This window comes from Lynx canadensis, chromosome X, assembly GCF_007474595.2.
Source record: "Lynx canadensis isolate LIC74 chromosome X, mLynCan4.pri.v2, whole genome shotgun sequence".
In the NCBI taxonomy this organism is placed as follows: Eukaryota; Metazoa; Chordata; class Mammalia; order Carnivora; family Felidae; genus Lynx; species Lynx canadensis.
In genome coordinates, this window is record NC_044321.2 from 98546565 (window position 1) to 98571612 (window position 25048).

General features: G+C 42.1%; 1 protein-coding gene across 4 annotated transcripts in view; it reads left to right on the forward strand.

Annotated features, from left to right (window-relative positions):
• GRIA3 (glutamate ionotropic receptor AMPA type subunit 3) overlaps positions 1–25048 on the forward strand; it is a 266006-nt gene that overhangs the window by 158689 nt on the left and 82269 nt on the right. For all 4 annotated transcript variants that reach the window (XM_030305646.1, XM_030305647.1, XM_030305650.1 and 1 more), the window contains 3 exons: positions 5155–5208; positions 19884–20045; positions 24371–24538. In XM_030305646.1, coding sequence (XP_030161506.1) covers positions 5155–5208; positions 19884–20045; positions 24371–24538 — 384 coding nt within the window. The remainder of the gene's footprint in view (positions 1–5154; positions 5209–19883; positions 20046–24370; positions 24539–25048) is intronic.

Genomic DNA, 25048 nt, shown 5'->3' on the forward strand with positions numbered 1-25048 from the left:
GGGCTAACTTTGGGATGGGTGATTGGCTCTTCTCCGCCTCACTAATCCAGCACATTTATTCAAGTCAGATGACCGCAACATGAAGCACTGTCTTTCCGTTAGAGGAGAGCATGTGTGTGCAGATTGAGATTATTACAAAATAATTCTAACGGAATTGACTTCTGATATATGTATACTAAGACTAAAGCAATTTAGTAGCTTGGGGTTTTCATTCAAGAAAATGAACGCCTTTTATCATATCTGATGGAAGATTTCTTCTGGGCAGTGTGCATATTCTAAGGCTGATTTTTTGTAGCATACCACCATTTAACTCCCAATACAGCTGAAATTAGATAGGTTGCCATAGGACAACAGTATCTTTTTATAACTGAGGAAGCAGGAAAGGGAGGGGGAATGTTGAAAAAAATGTTTTCCCTTCGAACACAAGGAGAGTGTTTTGTTCCTGAGAGAGAAAATACCTGTACGAGAGGTGAGTCTGGTGAATTAAAACTGGAAACCTCCCTCATTTCTCTCCCCAGCCCCCCAAATGTTCTCAGGGTACCTAAATCAAAGAGGAGCAGATTAAGGTGAGTGGGAAGGCATGTTCTGTACTCAAAGCAAGATCGATCTTTATACATAGATCCTTTTTTGGCACTGATGCAGAAAATCCAAACATGGAGATACTTAGGTCTACATACCAGATGGATCTAAGGGGAACAAATCATAGACACTTTTCCACACACACATATATATATTTTTTTAATGTGAGCATAGAAAAACAGATGCTTCTGCTCCCAAAGGGTGTGTGGGCCTTTCTCAAATAGTCTTATGGAGCAATTTCATTTCAAATTTCTAAAATTATGAAAATGTGTAGATTGAGCATTAGACTGGAAAAGAAATGGCCTCCTACATAGAAAACCAACCGAACGTTTTCTGAATTATTTTTAACTATTTGGTGAAACCCAGCCTCCAATTTCCTGGATAAGTGGATGGGGGAGTCAATAAGGGAACACTTCCCCCAAATAGGTAGACCATGATTCACTGACTGCTTTAACAACTAATTTAATGCAACGCTGTATGCACGACTCAGTGAGTTAGTATGTGAGAGCTGTTTTTATCTGCAAATGAAACTGTGGTTTAAGTTTCGACGAAATGGGATCGTGGCATTATTTTCTTTCAGGTCCTATTTGTGAGGATAAAAATAACTGTCCTTAAGACAATGATTTTATCTACACTTCATGCGCTTCTCCTTATTACATTTATCGTATCCGCCATCATATCTAGCCACCCATCATCTCCAACAGATCTAAAGGCACAGTGAATACTGCTCATGGATTTGGGAACTTGGAAGTTCCTCCTTAAATTTCAAAGTAGACCATTAAGACAGCTTTTATACTTGAAGTTCTGAAACTAATTCAGAACGAGCTATTATAATTACTGTAAAAGCCAAGTTGAATATTCTCTTGGTTAGCAGAGTCATTAAATAACTAAGGGTACAATGTATGCCTTGTTCGTCTATAGCAGAGGGAAAGAATAAAGATTGAGGACTAACTGAACAAGAATCACTCCCATTAACTAGTTCTTTTGTGCATGCTATCACACGCAACCCTCCCACCCCACCCGCACTCCCACAAGCCCTGCACCAAAAATTCAAAAAAGGGAAAGACGGAGAGCAAAACCTGACACTTTTCACAGCAAGGCCTCACTTAGCTCACATCAGGAGGATCGCTGCTGCCTCGTGTAAGTAAGAATTCGAGAGAGTGGAGTGTACCCTTTTAAGGACTGGGACTTTGACCATTTCTGAGGGCAACCTCCCACAACATGTATTGTGGGTTTTTTCAGCAGAAATTACCAATGCCGACAGACCATACCCCGATGACTCAGGCATTCACAACGAACATCCATGATCACACCATACGATGTTGTCTGCTGCGCCTCTAAACCAGTCTGTCGCTTCCTCTGCTGCTCACATACCTCTTTCTAATACTCCCTCCCTCTCCACACACCCCTTCTGACTGACAGCTTCTCATTCACCGTGAACTGAAAAACCAAGATTGTTCAGAACCGGGTGTCAAGTAAGAGTTAAGAAGGCACTGAAAGTAAGGGTGAGGAAATAGTTATGGCCTTCGAGGCGGCAGCTCTGTGACACAAAAAGGTTCCTCTCCTCACATAACTTTCCCATCTCTTACAGCATAAGCTAAGCTTTCGAAGGTGATGATGTGAGACAGCTATCTCCAAATAAGTGACTTTCTTTTGGACAGACCCTCTGGGCAGGGACCAAGGCAGATATTCCAATAGCCTCAGGGTCTTCTGAACCCAAAACACAATGTGTCAGGGAATGACTCCCTCCCACGGTTGTTTAAGCTCACGTGGTTCCATGAGGCACGTCCTGACCATTTCCGTACGTGTTCTTCAGTTTGATCTTGACTGCACTGCTGAGACAGGAAGGGTCAGGTTCATTGCCCCAGATGACAGATAAGGACATGGAGACTGGGGTAAGCTGAGTGATTTGCCCACAAGCAAACAGTGAGTACGTGACAAGGTTGGGCTCCTGGGTTCTCATTCAGGGCTTTGCTCACAACGCCAATACTGCTATGGATCCCTTCACCTTCCCTCTGCTCAAAAGGACACTAAGCCCTTCCTCTGGTGACCAAGACGCCATTTCCTTTGGGCCTGCTGCTTTATTGCCCTAAGCTCTCTCTGCTAGATGTCCTTAGGAATCTTGCTCATTTTTCTGGCGGAATTCAAAACCCTCTGATTTTATTATGTTGAGGGTTGTCAGTGAATTAAAAATTCAACAAATGTATGGCCCCAACTTGCCATCAAAAGTTAACAAATGTCACTAGTAAGGATGTTTCTCAAAAGCGGACACTGAAGAATACATCCCAGCAGATACCTAACAGCTCATTTTGTGTCATGGCAGCGTGAGAAATCACTTCCTCAAGACATTCATTAACCTTTCATTTCCTCCATAAATAATCAGTCAGAAATGTGGCTCATATTTTAAATTAATCGAAAACAGCCTTCTCTTTCTCTCTCTCTCACCCTCTCTCTCTCTCACCCCCTCTCTCCTTCTCTCTCTCTCTCTCTCCCTCTCTCTCTCTCTCTCTTTCTCTCTCAGCCCTTGAAATGCATGGAGAGCTTCTAATGCCAGCATGATATTTAAATATGCGGTTCTCGGGTGCGTGGGTATCTCAGTCGGTTAAGCGTCCAACTCTTGATTTGGCTCAGGTCATGATCTCATGGTTTATGGGATCGAGCCCTGCATCAGGCTCTGTGCTGACAGCATGGGCTCTGTGCTTGGGATTCTCTCTCTCTCTCTCTCTCTCTCTGCCCTCCTCTCTCTCAAAATAAATAAATAAACTTTAAACAAACAAACATACACACATGTGGTTCCACTCCTCTGGGCCAGCTTAAAACTTATCTTCTCCAGGAAGCCTTCCTGATCCATCCCAGCAGACCTTAGATACGTTTTCTTCCTCTTCTCCAAGAACATAGAACAAGTATTGCTATTTGACAACTAGCACATATTAAGGAACCGTGTAATGTACCGCCAAAAATACGGGTTCTAGAGGCAGACAGACCCAGGTTCTAATCCCAGCTTTACTGCTTCTGAGCTGTGTGGCCTTGGGCGTGCTGCTTAAACTCTCTCTAGCTGAGGTTCCTCATCTGTAAAATAAAACTAATGACATTTAATCTGTTAAGTTGTTCTGGGGATTAAATACATGTAAAACACCCAGGACAGTGGCTGGCATATATTAGGCACTCGATGAAGGGCGGCTGTGTTGACTATTATTGTGGCCTTTGACACATATAGTTCGGGTTTGACATGTATGCAGCTTTGTTGTCTTCCCAAGCTGTTTTTAAACCCTTTGATACCTGTGTCCACGATGGAACTTCACACGAACCGTAAGCTTAATTGTGCCTTACCCGCATGGGTTCTTTCCAAGGCCTTACTGTTCGTAATTTTGTACTGCTTTTCTTAAAGAGGGCTCGTAAAGTGGTATCAGCTTCAGACTTAGCACAAAACCTTTTTCCACTTCTGGTTGTATCTTTCACGTCTGTGTCACCCCCTCCTTGTCCCCACTCCCTGTATTCGGTACAGTACTTTGTACATACTCAGTACTTAAGAAAATGACATTTTATAAAATCCTCAATTAACCAGAATTTGCTCATCTCAGCTATCTGGAAATAAGCTAACGTCAACTATTCAGTCAAAAACTTCCGACTGACAACCAATATATTTGGTTGGAAATTACTCAATCCACTCATATATTTTGAAAGAACAAAAATGCATTTGGTAAACTGTAAGGCTTAGAATTAATACAGCGTTACTCATGAAAATGACCATAAGAATGATGACCCCAAGGCAGGATTTCTCAACCTCGGCCCTATTGACATCTTTTTTTTACCAGATAATTCTTTGTTTTGGGGGGTTGCGCCACACACTGTAGGATGTTTAGCATCATCACTGGCCTCTCCCCACTAGATACCCTTCCAGATGTGACTCCGAAAAATGCCCCCAGGCATCTCCAAATGTCCTCTCGGGAGAAATCCCCACCCCCACTCCCGTAAGGCATCACATTCAGTACCAAAAGCTGGACAAATGGTCACACATCTTTCACATTAGGCAGGAAAAGGAAGGTAAGCATTTTCGAAAAGTTTCAATAGGCGAAAGCAACCTCGATTAACCTGAAAATCCCATTAACCCCATTCCTCGCGTGTTCTATTCCCTAAGCATTCCAGATAACAACAAAAAAATGGACTGTACATTCTATTTTCTAATCTGTATTCCAAGTTCAGCCCATTTTCCGTCTCAGCAGCTAAGTACACAATCCAGTTCATGGGTGGAGGATCATCATCGCTTCTGCCATCTATTTTAAGTGACAACGATGCAACTGACCTGGAAGTTTAGAGAGCTTTTTCTCCCTCGTCGTTGGCACTCTTAACTTTAATATTAGCCATCCTTCCTGTATTCTCTGCCTGAAATTGAAATGTACAGAAGGAACTCTGTTCCAGCTAACTGTGATTTTACTGTATGTAAAAGACCTGACACTTTGTTGATCACTTAAAAGCAATTTGCTCTAGCCCATTGATTGATTGTTGCATTTCCCATTGATTGGGTAATTGAAAATGCCCTTCTTAAATAAACAGGATTTCTTATTTCTTCTGCAGGTTGTGATCCTGGGAAAACATTCAAGAGGTTATCACTACATGCTTGCTAACCTGGTAAGAACAAGCAGAGTTTTTGTTTCCCAAGGCAATAAATTCTATTTAGTTTGTGTCGTCTGCGATCATCCAAAAAAGAAATACATGAAGAAACTAACGTGTTCTCTCGACACTTGAAGAAATGAGTCAGTAAATACCAAACCCTGAATGCAATAGCCTTGTTTTCAATTACGCTGTCTCTGTTTCAACTGTGAAGCTGATAGTCTCTCCTCATTTAAAACATAGTAATTTGACATGATTCCTCACCAATTATTCTTAGATTCAATTTGGATTTGAAATGTAAACCATCTTACCCAGGTTTGAAATATAACACGAGAGACAGGGGACACAGGAAGCAGACTCTTTCCCCAATTAACCCAAGTACATGTGTCCATCAGTACTGGATTTGTCTTTCCAGAAGCAGACCCCTACCAGATCTTTTCAAACCAGAGGCCAGAAGCAGGTCTGAACAGAACATCAAGGGAGCCTGTCAAAGCGTACGGCCCCCTTTATACTTCTAAAAAGACACAACTTGAATCTTTTCCTTCATGTTTCCCATGCCTTTAAAATTTGTGCTATTCTAGAAGCTACCATTTCATTAGATTAGTTGATAGTTCCTTCTCCAAAAAGCCAATTGGTTTAGGAATTAACAAAATGGCTTCTGAATCAGTAATATCTGTTTAGCAGAGGTTCTGAATAATACCATCTCCATGCAATGAAAGAGAAATGTTAAATGATCACTATGATACTAAGAATCTATTAAATTATTACATAACATGAGTTCTAACCCCGATTTTGTTTCATTAGCACAACAGAATGATGATGATTATAAAGCTCTTACACCAAAAGAATAGCAACAAAGGTGAAAGATTGTTACGATTATGCTCTTAGATTTCTTAAATCAAAGAAAAAATCTTATTTTGTTTTTGATAATTAATATTTTTTAAACGAGAAAGGAAATGTTACTTAAACCTCTTTCTTAGGAAGTGGGTTCATTGAAACACTTTATAAGAGGAAGATTAGAGCTACTGCCTTGAAATCTCCAATAAATTGCTCAAAGTGGAGCACTTCAGACCATTCGGGGGACAAATGAATTGACTCTTTTAGGAGGAGAAATCTTGATTCTTCATTTACATGTGAATGCATTCAATTTGTTTTTTGGGGCAACCAATAAGTAAAGGCTGTTTGCTGACTCATTGGAAGTTAGGCCAGGGCCTGGCAGGAAACACAGATGTCCCAGCAAGGCACCTGAGGCAGTTATTGATGGGATTTTACCATTTCTTTCTCATCAATAAGTATTTTGCTCTCCTTCCTTCCTTCCTTCCTGCCTGCCTCCCTCCCTCCCTCCCTCCCTCCCTCTCCCTTTTCCTTCTGTCTGGCCTTATACATGCCAGGGTTCACCCATCACTGACAGCATATGAGATGAGTTTAAGTAGTGCACACACAAACTTTTTTATTATAATTGCCATGTGTTATTTGATATGTGCTAGAAAAATATAAAAGTAGCACATCAAAAGCCGAATTTCATGGATACTATTGTTTCATACAGGGCTAAAGTAGGGATTTACCGACAAACGAATTAATTTCTTAATGTGTCAAATGTGTCATGTAAACAAGAGCACAGGGGATGCACACATAGTAAAATCTGGCTTTTGTATATGTGGCTGTGGTGCGTGGACTGCTGAAGTTTGGGAAAGAGCATTGAGCTAGAGGTCAGAAGGTTTGGGCTGTCGTACTGACTTTGCTACTAACTAGCTGTGGGATCTTGGGTAAGTCATTGGGACCTCAGTTCCCTTTACTGTAAAACTCAGACAGGAGTGGGGAGTTCATTGCTGTATTGGTTGGGTCCCTTGGAAGCAGATGCTAAGATACAATTAGAAGTGCAAGACCTTTACTGCGAGTGACGCCTGTGCAAAATAAAAGGGAGAGGGTCACCAGTGAGAAGGAAGAGTTTCTGATCTCAGCAAAGGAGAGGGAAAGGAAGGAAGGTTGATGAGAAGAGCTTCAGACGGCGGTACAGTTCCGAGAAAGTCTTGGCCAGCACAACCGGGAGCTCCAGTGCCAAGAACCCCGTGCTGCCCCGAACCCATGAGCCACTGCACCACTGCCTTGCTCAGCCATTGGCTGGCAGCTGCCCAGGAAGCACATACCTCCCTCCTGAAAGCTGAGGCAGATCCTGAAACTGGAGGCTGTCAGCTAACTCAACTCCTCGAGCCAGGTTCCATCTTAAAGGGAGATCCGAGCCATGCACATCAGTGACCAGATGATATGTAAAGACCTTCCCTATTCTAGAATTGTAACCAGGCCTCCCTGTTTCCTACCAGCAATCCTTCAGATGAGCTTTTGGTTTCAACCTGAGACCCAGGCCTGACAGAAATGAAAGCCCATGGAGTGACAGAACTGCAAGAGAGAATCATTAGGACAAGGCTGGGGAGAAGAATGGTTAGCTGAACGCCTAACCAGGACTCAGAATCCTGAGACATCGGGTGGAAGCCGACTATGAGAACAAGTGGTCTTCCTTCAGAAAGGACGTTAATACATAGCGTCATGTCAGTCTGCCTAGGGAAAACATGAACTCACTCACCACACTTTGAGCTGCCACTCCATTTTCTCTAGTGACCTACTTTTCATTTGAATTCAGCCATGTTTCCATGAGTCCCTGTACTCTATAGCAAATTGCCTATGGGCAATAGAGATGGGAACTGTTGTTAGTTTCTGATAAAAATGAGATAGATTATCCCACCATGGTTTCCAGGCTTTTTAAAGCAGATAAAAATACCTCCAAACACCTCCACCAAAGACAGACAGACAGATACACACACACACACACACACACACACGTGCATGCATGCACACGCACACACACTTGCATGCACACATGCACACACACACACACACACACACACCAAGACTATTTAGAAGTTACTTAGATGGGGGCGCCTGGGTGGCGCAGTCGGTTAAGCGTCCGACTTCAGCCAGGTCACGATCTCACGGTCCGTGAGTTCGAGCCCCGTGTCGGGCTCTGGGCTGATGGCTCAGAGCCCGGAGCCTGTTTCCGATTCTGTGTCTCCCTCTCTCTGCCCCTCCCCTGTTCATGCTCTGTCTCTCTCTGTCCCAAAAATAAATAAACGTTGAAAAAAAAAAAAAGTTACTTAGATGGTCAAAAAAGGGTAAGTGGAGCTTAGATGCTTCCTTTCAAAATGAGCCAGCTGGATGAAAGCTGAGAACACATGCACAGGGGAACAAAGTCTAATCTGGGTCTTGGTGTAACAACAGTGCAGGACCACTGCCTTCTTCTACAAATGCAAAGTCAAAAACAGTCACAGCACTTACCTAAGCTTTCTGGAATCACCCGCACCAGAGCCCCTGTATGCCCTCTGCCATGGAACTCCGACTGTCTGGCAAAGACTTTTTTGTGCTGTTACATGGACTTTCCCCAGTGGTAATCCTAAACTGAGAAGCCGTGGATAGTCCATGAATGCTTCAACACAGGCCTTTCACAGGTCAGGGTGTACGTGTCAGAGCAGACAAACAAGCTGTAGAAAATTTTAGCTTGTTGAAGTCCCTGGAAGAAGCAAAAGATTCTATTAGAATCACAGGCAGAGATGGGACCCGGTGGACACACAGGCCCAGAAGTGGACATCCCAATGAGGAGAGAGCAGGAAAGTCTCTTACAAAGTCTGTATCAGTTGCTGATGCCATGTTTTAGGGATTGTTCCATAATTCATTGTTGTCTTCTCTTCCAGGACTCTAAGGTGGTAATGTTTTTCCGCTTTAGTACTAGAGGTAAACAGCATGTATACAATCTGTCAGTGAGGCAACCTGTCTCTCTTTCATGGCAAGGTATTTTTTTAAAAAAAAAATGTTTATTTTGAGAGATAGAGCAGGGAAGGGGCAGAGAGAGATGGGGGGAGAGAGAGAATCCCAAGCAGGCTCCTCACTGTCAGTGCAGAGCTTCACATGGGGCTTGATCCCATAAACGGTGAGATCATGACCCGAGCTGAAATTAAGAGTCGGACGCTTAACCGACGGAGCCCCTGGATCAGGATGCTTTACGCCGCATTCCCAGGCATGTGTGTATTGTGATTTAATTTTTTCATATGTGTCAATGATAGTCGAGTCACTGTGTGCAGAACCCCAGACTAACAACCCCAGGCATAGTGAAAACAAGCACTAGACCCGGAGCTAGGAAGCAGGTTTCCTGATCTGTAGAATGGAGAGGTAGACCAGATCACTATTTCCTCGAGTTGTTACTTAGACACAAGCTAGTGTACATAAGAAAGTACATAGCAAGGGGCGCCTGGGTGGCTCAGTCGGTTAAGCGTCCGACTTCAGCCAGGTCACGATCTCGCGGTCCGTGAGTTCGAGCCCCGCGTCGGGCTCTGGGCTGACGGCTCGGAGCCTGGAGCCTGCTTCCGATTCTGTGTCTCCCTCTCTCTCTGCCCCTCCCCCGTTCATGCTCTGTCTCTCTCTGTCCCCAAAATAAATAAAAAACGCTGAAAAAAAATTAAAAAAAAAAAAAGAAAGTACATAGCAAAAGCCCTTAAAATTACTACTTTTGAATTTATACTAAATGTGTGTTGCAGAACGATAACTACCATCTCAAGTCTGTGATTTTATAAATACCATTCCTTAGAATGAGGGTAAAGTAGATATTTAAGTTAAAGAATTTAGTCAACGTAAAGAAAAATATTAGCCACGTAAATTGTGGCTCAGATGATCTCCCTATATGGCAAAAACCCATAAAGGTGGTATATTAATGACTACAATTTGGGAAACACTCCAAGATCATTTCCGGCTCTACATCTCTTCCCTCGTGGAGGGTCAGTTGGGACCGGGGAAGGCCAGGAGCAAGAGTATAGGCACAGCAGCTAGGACAACACTGAGGATACAAATGGGAGAACAAAACCAGAGCCCTGCTAGGGGTATAAAGTCATAAGTAGACTTAAAATCATTTCAGGTGGGCAGAAGCCAAGAAGGTATGAGTACCCTTTCCCTAAGTTCTAAACATGACTGAGGATCTGAAGGATCAATCCAAACCAACTCGCAGTTGACACAAAGTGAATTGGATCTGGGTTGAGATGGCCCAGTGACAGATGTTCAGCACCCAGCCCCCAAAATAAGACCGAAAAAAAAACCCCAAGATTTGAGGTGCCAGGGAAGAACATGAGCCATAGTGGACTCATTCAGTGCTGTACCAGTTAACCACTTTTAGAAGATCCAGCAGTTTCCCTGCCTAGGTCAAGACTGACCCCAGAGTGGGAGACTGCTGTTGACCCTGCAGGTGGAAGCTAGGTCATGTCAGCTGCCACCGGTAGAGGGCCGCATGAGCAGTCCATCAAGGAGGTCATCGCGCTAGGGCAGCAAAGGGAAGGAAGCTAACATATCTTATACACTTTTCTCTGCTGTGCCAGCTATTTTCTTTTTTTTTTTAATGTTTATTTTTGAGACAGAGAGAGACAGAGCACGAGCGGGGGAGGGGCAGAGAGCGAGGGAGACACAGAATCCGAAGCAGGCTCCAGTCTCCGAGCTGTCAGCACAGAGCCCGACGCAGGGCTCGAACTCACGGACCGTGAGATCATGACCTGAGCCGAAGTCGGACGCTTAACCAACTGAGCCACCCAGGCGCCCCTGTGCCAGCTATTTTCTATAGACTTCTTACAAAATTTACTCAGAACTCCCATGAGGAGAGACTGACCTATTCACCTCCCCAAACCTTTTAGACATCAGGAAAATGGCTCTGAAAAAAATACATGACTTGCCCAGAGTCTCAGAGCTAATCCATTGTCAAGCTAGGCTCCAACGTGGGTTGTTCAGACTCCTGACAGAGCACCTTGCTCCTCCCATTTGACCCAGTCGAGCATCTCAGTGAGACAAAAGGCTAGCCCCACAAAGGTCACGGAAGAACACTGGCAAAGATATAAATGCATATGAATGAAATACAAACTATACAGTTATGAGAGTAAAGTAATTACAGACAAAAAGGCTTAAAAACCAAGGACAGCCTTGTGCATCTGGGTTTGAAACCTGTCCAAAGGCCATTTTGAAATGCATCTTAGCAGGTACCAATTCTATCTGTCGATCACTCTCTTCTCTCCTGCCACAATCCCTTGTCCTTCTCTCTCTCTCTCTCTCTCTCTCTCTCTCTCTCTCTCTCTCTCTCCTTTCTCTCCTGCTGTCTCATATCCCTTCTTGCTCTTGCTCCCTCTTTTCTCTTTCCCTCCCATCTGCCCCATTCATATTATTAATATGCCAGGAAATAATGGTGGGGGTGAAGGGCACTAGCTTACATCTAGTTTTTTCAAATTTTTACTCAAACAAAAGCACCATTCATAAAACAGAACCCAAAAGAGGCAACCAGCTGTAACCTAAGCTTGAAGAAGTGAACTCTGCAGCTTACTGAGCCCTGGAAGTTACCTGAAACAGAGAAGGGGCCCCTTTGTTTAGAGAGAAAACAAGTTTGAGTGAGATGGGGGTCATGTGTTTTGCTTGCCAATAACAACTGTTCCCTTCTTCTCCCTTCCCCTTCCGGGTTTTCTGGTTTTGTTCTCTACTCTTTCCCTTCCTTTGTTCTCCTATTTTTATGTTCTACAAAAAAAAAAAAAAAAAAATTCAAATGCTCAAAGCCACATGTTGTATACAATGACACCTCAGCAGGGGGCATGTAAACACAGAGCTCACTGGGCTGGAGCCTGGCTTGACAAGCAAAGGAGGTGGGATTTAAGGGAAAAATCCCCACTGGTCCCAAATGCCAGGAACCCAGTCACCTCCCCTGGGTACACAGCTTCTCTGGTGGCAGAGGATTCACTTTCTTCTCCAAATGGAGATAGGATACAGCAAAGCACCAAGGGAATGAGGAATTGGGGACTGGGCTGGGGTCCAACTTCCTACCAGGCATTTAGAAATCCACAGTCTCTTGTCAACTTAAAGTTGCCAACTTTGAGACTCTCATTCTCCCTGTCTAAAAATGCCCCAACCGTAATCACCCATCCCTTTCTCCTTCTCTCTCTCTCTTTCTCTCTTTTTTCCTGCCTGAAATTAACAAGGAAAGACACTCTCTACCCAATGTTCTAGTAAGGTAAATGGAAAGAATTCTGTTTTCTTTCCCAAGCTCTCTCAGATCATGTCCTCTAAAACAGTGCTTCTCAAACTACCTGTGAAGAAGGGCCAGTTTTTTCCCCCAAATCTTCACAGATCAACAAAAGTGCGACAAAAGTAAATTACTAAAAACATGAAACAAACAAAACAAGATAGATAAAATATAAGTGTTACATTTAATAGCCATAATATCACCCTGTCAAACTGCTATAAAGGTTTATAAAGGCTTGCTTTCTAGTTCTTCCCTTTTTTCATCTCCGACTGCCAACAAACAGCAGACCAGCACCAATCCACATATACTTCGGGCAATACTGCTCTAAAGATCTTTATAGTAAGTTCTTCTTCCTCTGTATCACTTGTATGCCCAATACCTTGTTCACTCCCCTGCAAGGAAGACAGAGGGTAGTGTCCTTAAGAACCTTGTAGTCATAATGCACAGACAAAACTTGGACAGCTTATGATAATTAGCCCGGAGATATAACAGGTAGTAGGAGAGGGAATGAAGAGAAGGCAGAGTATCAAGAATCAAAACTCTGCATAGCATGGCCAGAAAAGGTCTTTCAGAAAGGTGACTTGGGGGGCACCTGGGTGGCTCAGTCAGTTAAGCGTCCAACTCTTGATTTGGGCTCAGGTCATGATCTCGTGGTCCATGGGATCGAGCCCCGTGTCAGGCTCTGCGCTGACAGCATGGATCCTGCTTGGGATTCTGTCTTGCCCTCTCTCTCTGCCCCTCCCCTGCTCATGTACGCATGCCCTCTCTCTCTCTCTCTCTTTCAAAATGAATAAACATTTTTTTAAAAAAAGAAAAGGTGACTTTGAAACAATGATCCAAATTGTAAGAAAGATTCAGTTATATGAAGAATCAGGGGGAGTTCATATCATGCATAGGGAACAGCATGTGTCAAGGCCCTGAGGCAGAAAAGAGCTTGATACCTTCTCTGAACTGTCAGAAGGCAATTTTGGCTAGAGCAGAGCGAGTTCCAGATTATGTAAGGCTGGTAAGCCTGGTTAAAGAGTTTTAGCTTTTTTCAACAGTGACAAAAAACCACTGAAGAATTTCAAGTGGGGGGTGGGGCATGATCTGATTTTTGCCTTAAATAATTCAGTGTCAAATGGATGGATTTTATGGTATTTAAATTATACCTCCATATAACTATTAATAAAAAGATCAGTGGCTATTTTTCCCACAAATAGCACTTATATCAACTTGTAATTATTTGTATATTCATACTAATAATTCTCACTGGACTAAAGTGCCATGAGGTCAGGGCAAGTTTGATATGGCTCGCCATTTTACCAATGGATAGCACTTAAAAGGTTTCAAAGTATGTTGATTGGATTAGAGAATAAAATGCAAGTGAACAATACAAAGCAACCTATAATCAAGTGCTAATTTATGAGGTGTCATCTTCAACTCCACACACAACACCCTCCCGGGGGAATGGACCTGCTCCTAGAAAAAGACTTGTGCTTCTCATTAGCAACCTGATAACTTGAGTTACCACGATCACTGTGCATTTCCCTGTTGAAGCATCACCCGCATGAACGATTCAAATAACACTAAAGACAGAGCCAGCCTTCATCCAAATCGTGAGATAGATACTTGCCCTCGGCAGCCTCCCAATCCTCATTCTATTGCTTTTATCTTCCCTACAGGCACGCCACCTTTCCCATTTCTCACCCATAATCTGCCATCAACTCAATGAAAGTCATCCAACTTATCTTGTCTCTGTTTTCCTTTCTGTACAAAATGTACCCTAAGAATAGTATTATGTGAAGGAAATCTGCACATCATATCTGGAAAACAAGTGCTCTAAAAGGAAGCTTTGAATATATTTATTTGCAACTCTCCATTATCCATACGGCCAGAAGGAAACTGAATTACAGTATGTATAAATCAAGGGAGACAGGATAATACTAAAGTCATTTGAATCTTTGCAAGACTGACTTGTCTGGCTATTCTCAAATCGGGACAATCTGTGTTTGGATGCCAATTGTATAACCAGTATCTGTATAAAAGATGGCCTTGGAGAATAAGACAAGGGTGGCTTACAAGTCCCCAGATGAACTGCAAAGACACAAAAGTCACAGTTGGTTTTATAAAGTTGCATTCAGATGTGGGCAACTGTACATCTGGATCAGACAGATGTGACGTGGTCAAGAAGTGACACATTGAGGAAATAACACCAGAACTTAACGAATCCAAATGAGTAGTTTCCCTCTCAAAGGACTAACTCCTGGAGACAACATCCATATTTCTAACGAACACTGCCATTGTCAGTTACACAGAGGCAAGTAGTCAACTGCGCGGATAGCTAAACCATTGAAACTGAGAAAGTAGAGTTTCAACTCATCCTATCTGTGAGCACTATGATTGCCTCCAGTCTTTCTCTGCCTTTTCTCATCTCTTTTCATCTCTCCCTCTGCACACTGTTTTTGGCCAACCAAAGGAAAAGGCAATTCGCCAAAAACAACAACAACAATTTTAACCAAACAGAACCGATAAGGTACAAGCAGCACTAGAAGTCGTTAAGTCCAGTCTAAGCAAAAATCAGAGGACCTCATCATCACATCTAGTTATTAAAATCCCTATGAAATAGTGTCTTTGCTGAGGATTTGAGGGGAGTCAGGCCTCAATTTTCAAAGCATCGTGGACTGTGCTTGTCTACAACTACAATAGAAATATGTGAAAGAAAACAGAACATGTGTTAAAACGATTGAGCAAAAATGAAAGGGCAGCTAAGAGCCAGGCACTTTCTGCTCTCCAGCCAACAGCTCTCTCCTAACTCCCTTCTTATGCCCATCGATCTTCACTGTTTTATCTGTTTACCTATTTTACCTGTGTAGTGGTCATTTCTTTTACATTAGTCTTTTATAAAGGATTTAGAGGTACTTGGCATTTATTTCCAAACTTGAGGTGGGTGTGTTGCCATTTCAAAAAGAAAAATCTAACTATTTTAATTTTTATAATCTTGGGGACAAGGAAGCTAAGACTGTTAGCGGCCATTTGAACCATGGAATTTAGCAATATCTGATACAAAAAGAAAATTCCTTTTCTTAAGTTTATGTATTTTGAAAGAGAGAGAGAGAGAGAGAACAGGGGAGGGGCAGACAGAGAGGGGAGAGAGAATCCTTAGCAGGCTCTGGGCTGTGAGCACAGAGCCCAAAATGGGGCTCAATCCCGCAAACCGTGAGATCATGACCTGAGCCAAAACCAAGAGTCGGACGCTCAACTGACTGAACCACCCAAGTGCCCCAGAAAATTCTTTTTTTTTAAATTTTGTTTAATATTTATTTTTGAGAAACAGAGTGAGACAAAGTGAGAGTGGGGGAGGGGCAGAGAGAGAGGGAGACACAGGATCGGAAGCAGGCTCCAGGCTCTGAGCTGTCAGCACAGAGCCTGACGCGGGGCTTGAACCCACAGACCGTGAGATCATGACCTGAGCTGAAGTCGGATGCTCAACCGACTGAGCCACCCAGGCGCCCCAAAAATTCTTTTTTATTTTTTTTTCAACGTTTTTATTTATTTTTGGGACAGAGAGAGACAGAGCATGAATTGGGGAGGGGCAGAGAGAGGGAGACACAGAATCGGAAACAGGCTCCAGGCTCCGGGCCATCTGCCCAGAGCCTGACGCGGGGCTCGAACTCACGGACCGCGAGATCGTGACCTGGCTGAAGTCGGACGCTTAACTGACTGCGCCACCCAGGCGCCCCCCTATCATCTTATTTCTAAAACTCTTTTTTAAAAAAGAATTTTTATCTTATTTCTAAAACTCTTTTTTAAAAAAGAATTTTTATCTTATTTCTAAAACTCTTTTAAAAAAGAATTTTTATCTTATTTCTAAAACTCTTTTTTAAAAAAGAATTTTTATCTTATTTCTAAAACTCTTTTTTAAAAAAGAATTTTTAGGGGCGCCTGGGTGGCACAGTCGGTTAAGCGTCCGACTTCAGCCAGGTCACGATCTCGCGGTCCGTGAGTTCGAGCCCCGCGTCAGGCTCTGGGCAGATGGCTCGGAGCCTGGAGCCTGTTTCCGATTCTGTGTCTCCCTCTCTCTCTGCCCCTCCCCAATTCATGCTCTGTCTCTCTCTGTCCCAAAAATAAATAAAAACGTTGAAAAAAAAATTAAAAAAAAAAAAAGAAAGAAGATGATAGGGTCAATGACTTATGCCTATTAGGCAGAGCCGCTTTCTCTATAGCCCCCTCTGTACCATTCACCTCTTTTCCCTTTTCCTCTTCTTCCTTGATACTTGTTGGTGAGCTCTGCTGTGTTCACTTCTTTTCAGAGAGTTTAGGGAGAATCTAGCCTTGATTGTCTCAACCTCAAGGACGTGGGTTGCTGCATCTAAATGCTGGACACCGGGGAGACATTCAGGCTGTAGAATCTAAGACATTACAAACAAGCAAAATGTACACAAACGAAACAGAGGGCGACCAGAAGACAGCCAACTCTTAGCCCTAAGCAACAGGATGTCTCATCTCCCTAAATACCTGTTACCTCCTTTCTGTTTCTACTATACTTCTCTTCTCCCCATTTTGTCTGTGGGGCTGTGTTAGTACTTTCTGCCCATACGGATGGATGAGGCTTCGGAGCAATCGGTAGGGGCCAGTGTCATGTAAGTCTGGCCACCAGAACAGCTTGAGGTGACCTTCCCCTGGCTTGATTTGTGTTGCTGTGGATGCAGTTCATCCCACAAGGACAGCAAGGCTGATTCCAGTCTGAGGTGCACCAGAACTCATTTCCAGGCATGTTTGTCATAAAACATGGGTTGACTGAGAAACTTCTAGGTCCACAATGGCATGGTTGATGTGTGGTAGAAAGAGGGGTGCAGAGTATGCCTATGGAGATGTTTTCAAAGTATAATATGTTTACTGGAGAGGAAGATACCCAAGCAGGAATACATGGGGCATACATGACAGAATGAAGCCTTCTGGGAGGAAGTGGGCATGACTGGTGAGGTAAATTTGAGCTGGACTACTCCTTTTAGTATCCCTGCCAAGAAAAGGAGAGTGAGGGAACATCTTTCTGGAAAGAAGTTGTATGGTGCGTAACCAGACTGAAGGACTGACTCTTATGCCTTAGGACAGATGTGAGAGTGCTGGCATACTTTCTCTCTCCTTCCCTTTTGTTAATTCTGTGTTGCCATTTTAACATGCTACGGATATTAGGAAAACAGGAGTGTGACACTTATCAAAGCGTGAGGGGTGCAAGAGATACTGCTTCTTAGTGCAGGTTGTAGCCATCGGCCCTGAAGACGAGGATGGTGACAGAAGCATTCTCAACCCCCTTCTTTCAAGGAAAGGAGCTCCACTTGTCCCGTCCAGGCTTTTAAGACACAGGACAGCACGAGAGGGCCCACTCTTCAGCCCCTTCGGCAGGCAGGTGGGCAGCTGGTCAATGTTCTTGTGTAAAACTTGTTAACTGACACATATGGTTTGGCGCAGTGAGTGAATTAAAGCCATTTGTTAAAATTTTGTCCCAGGCTCTTTATTTGTATATGTGTTATGGGGCGGGATTGGGGAGTTGGGAGACAGCCCCAGTTGGGGCCTCTACTAGACTTCATACAAAGTCTCTCGGCTGATCGTGGTGCGAGGGCAGCAAAGGGGAGAAAACAGTCTTAGCTTCCTTCATGAAAGAGGACTTTGGGACAAAACTCATCCCAACAAGTTAATGTTAGTTTTTTTAAAAGGTGGGGTTTTTTGATTATCAGAAAGGAGGAATGATTCTCAGTGATGCAAAAACTACTTGGCTCTTTGTGCAGCCTCCATGGACTCATGGCCCGCTTTTGAAAGGAAGAAACAAGGGGCCGTGAGTAGTAACTGGAAAAGCTGGTTCACTAAAATATAAAGAAAGGTGAATTAAAAGAAGTGGGGGGAGGGATGGTGGCTAGAGAGGTACACAGGGGGCCCTGTGGGTATTGCTTACATTTTTGCGTTCGGTTTGTGAGAATCTGTCGGGTCATGTATTTGAAGATATGTGCACTTTTCTATATGATTTTTATACTTTAATAAAAACTTAGAATGCAAAAAAAGAAAACTTTGGAGAACAGGTGTATGCATTTATCAGAACTCATCAAGTGCTACGTTTAAGATTTACATATTTCATTGGATGTAAATTTTACCTTGAAGAAAGAAAAGAAAAGAAAAGAAAAGAAAAGTGCTACATTTAAGATTTGTATATTTCATTGGATGCAAATTTTACCTCAAAGGAGAAAGAAAGAAAGAAAGAAAGAAAGAAAGAAAGAAAGAAAGGAGAAAAGGAAAGAAAAAGAATTGCAAACAAATACTGAACTCTAGTTAATGATCTGCCTGCCAAAGTCTTTTAGTTTGAAGTATACTAATATCTACAACTTACTTTGAAATGCATCCAAAAACATGAAACGGATTGATGGATCACTGGGTGTTATATGTAAGTGATGAATCACTAAACTCCATTCCTTGAAACCATGATTACACTATATGTTAACTAACTTGGATTTAAATAAAATTTTTAAAAATAATAATAATCAAAACTTTGAAGAAAAAAAAGAAATGGATTGATAGATGGATAGAAAAATACTAATTTTAAAGTCTGAGTTGAGACTATATGGGTATTCACTATACAGTTCTCTCAATTTTTTTGCGTATTTGAAAATGTTATATTAAAATGTTGAACAAGATAGTGTGAGGAATGGAGGAAGAATTCTCCCCATTTCTTTATGAAGATAAATGTTGGCTTCAGCCCATTGAGGACCTAAACGCGTCCACTGCAACTAGCAAGAGACAGGTATCCAGCAGAAATAGCACAATTCATGGGAGAAGTGTTTCAGGAGATAGCAATGCCCAGTGGAGCTGGTGGCACCCAGGCAGAGATGGCTTGGTGTGAACCTGAAGAGATTCCTTTAGGAGGCTTAGGTAACAGAGACACCAGATGGTAACTAGAGCAAGAGAAGAAGAAAACGGTGGGTGATCCGAAGTAGATGTCGAGGCTTGTTTATAAACACATGAGAGACATAACCTCGGTTTGCACCATCATATACAACCAAGCTGTCAGTTTCTCTCTTTGGCATTTCTTTAAGTCACAAATGTTGAAAGTACTCATCATTAGAATCTAAAGCAATCTGCTGTGTTTGGCACATTAAGCTGAAGAAAAGGATTTTATACCTCTAGTCAGGGTCAAACGTTTCAACACTTTCCCAGTTACAGGAAGCATTGTATTTGTACTCAGTGAAGAAAGACTAAAAATACAGGTAAATGAAACAAAACATTTGCTTGAAGTTGGCACCTGTGTTTGTCCTTGCAGGAGCTATACTAAATAAAGACACAAAGCACTAAAATGGAAGAATGCATATTTTCTCCATCGTGCCTGTAGTTTCGGAGACATACTGCCTTAAGAATTAGCCCATATCCAGCATTTTTTTTGGTACTTGTCGTCATCATCCTTCTTGTTTTTGTAATTGAGATGTAATTGACATATAACATTGTGTCCAGGGTTTTCTTGATTGTTGAAGAGTGATCCTGGGAGAAGGACCTTCCATCTCCTCCTTAGCATTCTAACCAACAGATACGGTCAGAACTCACGACCTCCAACATTAATGATTCTCTTTCGATCTCTTTCTAGGGTTTTACCGATATTTTGCTAGAAAGAGTCATGCATGGGGGAGCCAACATTACAGGATTCCAGATTGTCAACAATGAAAACCCTATGGTTCAGCAGTTTATTCAGCGCTGGGTGAGGCTAGATGAAAGGGAATTCCCTGAAGCCAAGAATGCACCACTAAAGGTAATGTTCCATGGCATGCAGAAACCTTAGGCCAGCTTTTCACAGCATCTCAGTGTGGCCTTTATATACTTACGGCCTTCCTGTGACCAAGTCGTCTTTGCTCAGAAAGGTTTCAAGGATGCTAAAACCAAATTGCAGGTGCTACTGCTGCATTTGAAAACTACACTTGCAAATAAAGACGCTAAGGAGAAGGAGGTCTTTTAAAACCCGGGGCTTGGGAATGTTAACTAATTTTTTAATGAATTTCATTTGTAACATGCTCATAACAATTTACAATATTACAAGAACCTGAGTTGGGCAAAGAGTGGGGGCAGTGGGAATAGGTAAAGAAGATTGATAGCCTGCAACAGAAAATTAGATTTTACATTATTTATGTGATTACTTTGTGTTAATAAGTTTCATGAATCTCAGTACACCCGAGTGAATTGGGCTGCAATACAGAGTGCATGGTGCCTATATGTATATTGAGCAGAAATGTTTTCCTGCCTGGAAAAGTATCTTTAAAAATAATTAGATTACCTATGTTGCTCATTTTCATGAAATCAAAATAAGAATATTAAAGGTAGAAAGTCATGCTTAGAGTGCACATTTTTCACATGTGTTCCCCTATGACTAGAAATCCTATTATTTAAAAATCAGGAATTAAAACAGATAAATTAGGAAAAGTTATTAGTGTAACACAAAGGATCCGTCAAGGGTATGTTTTAAGTAACCATTCCCTTGGTGCATTGGTTCAAGTATGAAACTGACTTTAAATTCTTCTTTCCTTATATAGTGAAAGTATGTATGTACCATAGCTGTGGGATCCTTGTGATCAAGAACAGGAATCAAAGTACAGTTAAGGCCTTTCCCTAAAAAAGGAAAAGGGGTGAATATTTCTTTTCTCATGGTTTCAAGATACCCATCCTCACATTCTTCCTGGCAAGAATAGAATAACCGAGAACAATAGAGACATGGACCAGAGAAGAGACACATTCTGTATCACCTAGTCAGTTTCACCCTAAATGAATCACATCAGAACACAATACAAGTGGGCCCTTACTTTATACAATTGGTATGTTCTAGAAAAGTTGTGCATTAAACCTAATTTATTCATTCATTTAAGCCAGTCACTAGTTAAGTGGTATTCTGTTGTTGTAGTGATTATAGTATACATGCCAGATTTTCCTAGGCGGTCCCATTTTAAAACATTCTGTCCCATGGTCAGATCAGGTGTCCTCAGATGTTTCAGCAAATATGGTCTCAATCCCTGTGATGTTAGGGTTAGCGTTCGCAGTCAGATCTGTTTTTTTAGGATAATTATTTTATCCGGTTTTTATTGAGATATAATTGACATATAGCATTATATTAGTTTTAGGTATATAGCATAATGATCTGACATATGTATATATTGCAAAATGATCACCGCAACAACTTTAGTTACCATCCATCACCACCGTAGGTACAATTTTTTTCTTGTGATGAGAATTTTTAAAATCTACTTCTCTTAGCAACTTTCAAAAACACAATCAGTAGGGGCACCTGGGTGGCTCAGTCGGTTGAGCGTCCTATTCTTGACTTTGGCTCAGATCACAATCCCAGGGTTTTGGGATCACACCCCACATCGGGCTCCATGTTAAGTGTAGAGCCTGGTTAAGATTCTCTCTCTCTCTCTCTCTCTCTCTCTCTCTCTCTCTCCCTCTGCCCCTTTCCCCTTCTCATGTTCTCTCTCTTTCTCTCTTAAATTCATACGTACATACATACAGTATTGTTAACTATAGTCACCATGGTGTATATTACATCCCCAGGACTTACTTCTTTTATAACTGGAAGTTTGCACCTTTGACACATTTCCCCCATCCCCTACCACCCATCACCCATCTCTGGCAACCACAAATCTGTTCTCTATTCCTATGAGTTCAGGGTGATTTTTGTTTTGTTTTTTAGATTACACATTTAAGTGAGATCACACAGTATTTGTCTTTCTCTGTCTGACTTAATTTCACTTAGCATAACGCCCTCAAGGTCCATCCATGTTGTTACAAACGGCAGGATTTCCTTCCTTTTTTGTGGCCAAATAGTATTCCACTGCATGTACGTACCACATTTTCCTTAACCACTCATGTGTTGATGGACACGTAGGTTGTTTCCCTGTCTTGGCTCCTCTAAATAATGCTGCACTGAGCGTGGGGGCACAGATATCTTTTTGCAATAGTGATTTTGTTTCTTTTGGATTAATACCCACAGGAGGAATTGCTGGGTTGCACAGTGGTTCTATCTTTAATTTTTTGAGGAGCCTCCATAATGTTTTCCACAGTGGCCGCACCAGTTTGCATTCCCACCACCAGGGCAAGAGCGTTCTCTTCTCTCCACATTTTTGCCAACACTCAATATTTCCTGTCTTTTTGATAACAGCCATCATAACAGGTGTGCGGTGCTATCTCCCGTGCTTTTGATTTGCGTTTCCTTGATGATTCCAATTTTTTTGATATACTAAATCCACCCACCACCTTTAGGTGAGCTTACACAAATTTAGATTTTTCAGAAACTGCCTGTCCACTGCTTTTCCATCCTTAGATTTAGCAGGTAATAGGTAGAGGCAAGAAATTCATTTATGCATTATGTGCCAGGCACTCTGTTAGCCACAAAACAACGGACAAGGGTAAAAGGATGAAAAAGCTACTACAGGGTAGTTTGTGTTTGCTCAGAAGTTATAGAGGTTCTACAAAGGAGAAGAAAAACAAGCTTAGTTCTGGATTAGTCATCGATAACTCATGGTGTGTATAAAGTAAAGTCCTCAGAACTTGCTGAGAAGAACCATTTAAGAGTAAAACCCTTTAAATGCTACCTCTTTCAGGCAAAACACTTAGTTTCTATTCCTTGTATATATTGACAGGCTCTACTAGGGATAAGGCCAGTCATCCCTAAGAAATGGAATATTTGAAGAGACGGTTCGACTTTCAGATTATTTTTGCCTAGTATTAGTCATGGAAACTTGTTCTATACCAATCAGACAAAAAGCCCACTTTAAAAAAGTGACGTATAATATTTTTGATTAGGAAATAAAATTGTCTCCAGATTAAAATCCTACTGCTTAACTTATTCTATATTTTATGAATGTTTCCTTTTGGGGCTTTTTCTTCTTTTTACACGCTCACACACTGGTAAGTAGAAGCTGAAAAAGCAGAAAATTAAATAGCTATTTTGGCATGGCTTGGAATTGCAGACAATTTATGCAGTCAGCTGGAAAAGAAATCACCACCGTGTTGGCTTTGTGTAGTGCTAGAGTGGACAGACACAAAGATTTTTTTTTTTTTTGCATGAAAGAACACATGCCCCCTGTCACAGTCACACTTGAAGATTTGCTCCTGAAAGAAAAGTAACATGAGAAAAGTCAAAAAAGTAAACGGATAGTTGTAAAGACGACAATGTACTCACTCCCGGGTGTATTTGGGAGAGAGAAAAACTCCTCCTGGGACATTTTGCTTCATTAAAAATATCAATAGAATTCTATATCCTCCCAGTATTTGTCACCCCCGAAAAACAGGGGCCAGCTTATTTTAATCAGATTTGTTGATTCATTTAATGAAAAGGCATCTTCCTTGTCAAATCGCAGATAATCAAACCCCCAGTATTAAGTGACTGGCCTCATCCCTAGTAGCCTATCAGTATATCCAAGGAATAGAAACGAAGTGTTCTTGCCTGAAAGTGGTAGCATCGTGAAGTATTGCCTGTGAATTGTCACCGTTATCAGATTTAAAACTCAATAACAATTGTAATTTTCTACAATCGAAAACCAGCTTTGGTTTTCTGCTCCCCCCACGAAACAAAAACTGATTTATTGCTGGCCAGAGGTCCTAGTTCGCCAGAAACATGGTCCAGACAGAAATGATTAATGTTTCCCTCCAAATTAATTTCAAGCTGTCTAACTTAGCTATTTCCATTTTCCCCTAAGTAAACACCAGACCTGAATTTTCTATTACAAACAGCAATAACCAATCTACATATGCCATCCGTTAGCTGCACATGTATTTTTTTCTCTATAAAGGACCTGGCCTTTTAGTAGTCGCTCACTCAATACAAAACACAGGACTGAGAGCAAGGGAGAGACTCCCTTGAGCCATTCGGTCTTAAAAATCTTAACATGTGCACACACGAGGTAAGAGGCATCATTCTAGAATGAATCAAAGTCAGGCTTGCCCTGAGAGATCTCTTGATTCAAATAATTAAGAGGGTGACTTCATAGAGTATGAGGTGGAGAGTACGAAATGAAAATTCTAAGGAGCAAGGCATGTGTTGAGGGTATCGTTTGTCGTGATACCTTGTTTTCCACATATCCATTTCAGTATACATCTGCGCTGACGCACGATGCAATACTGGTCATCGCAGAAGCTTTCCGCTACCTGAGGAGGCAGCGAGTGGATGTATCCCGAAGAGGCAGTGCTGGAGACTGCTTGGCAAATCCCGCTGTGCCCTGGAGTCAAGGAATTGATATCGAGAGAGCTCTAAAAATGGTAAAGACCACGCTGGGTTATTGGGGTGGGGGCGGGGTTTTTGTGTCTTATAAAGACACAAAAAAAGTAAGACCTCAGTCTTGGAAAAAGCCATCCTAAAGGGAACAGGATCCGAGTCTAAGAAGGTCAGAGCACGCAGAAGAGGAGCACAGGCATTTATTCATCAAAATCTAGAAATCGCAAACCAGAAGCTTCTTCCTCGAAGCTTGAAACATTGTCAGTTGAGGGCAAATGAATATTTAGTTCTGTGCTACACTGCGGGTAGTAAATCAAACCCAGTACCCTCAAAACTGATGGACTGAACATGTAAACAACTTCAAACTTTCTAACCTTTCCAGGCATGTGGTGTTACTTTGGGGGGCTGGGATATTCTGTAGGATGCTCCTAACTTGAAGGTAGACATCACAAAGGACAGCGGCATCCTCTGGCTCAGCAGACAACTCATTAGCCCGGATGGACTGTGGAGCTGAGCCAGGGTCGCAGTCGTTCTGTTGCCAGAAAGAACCTTTA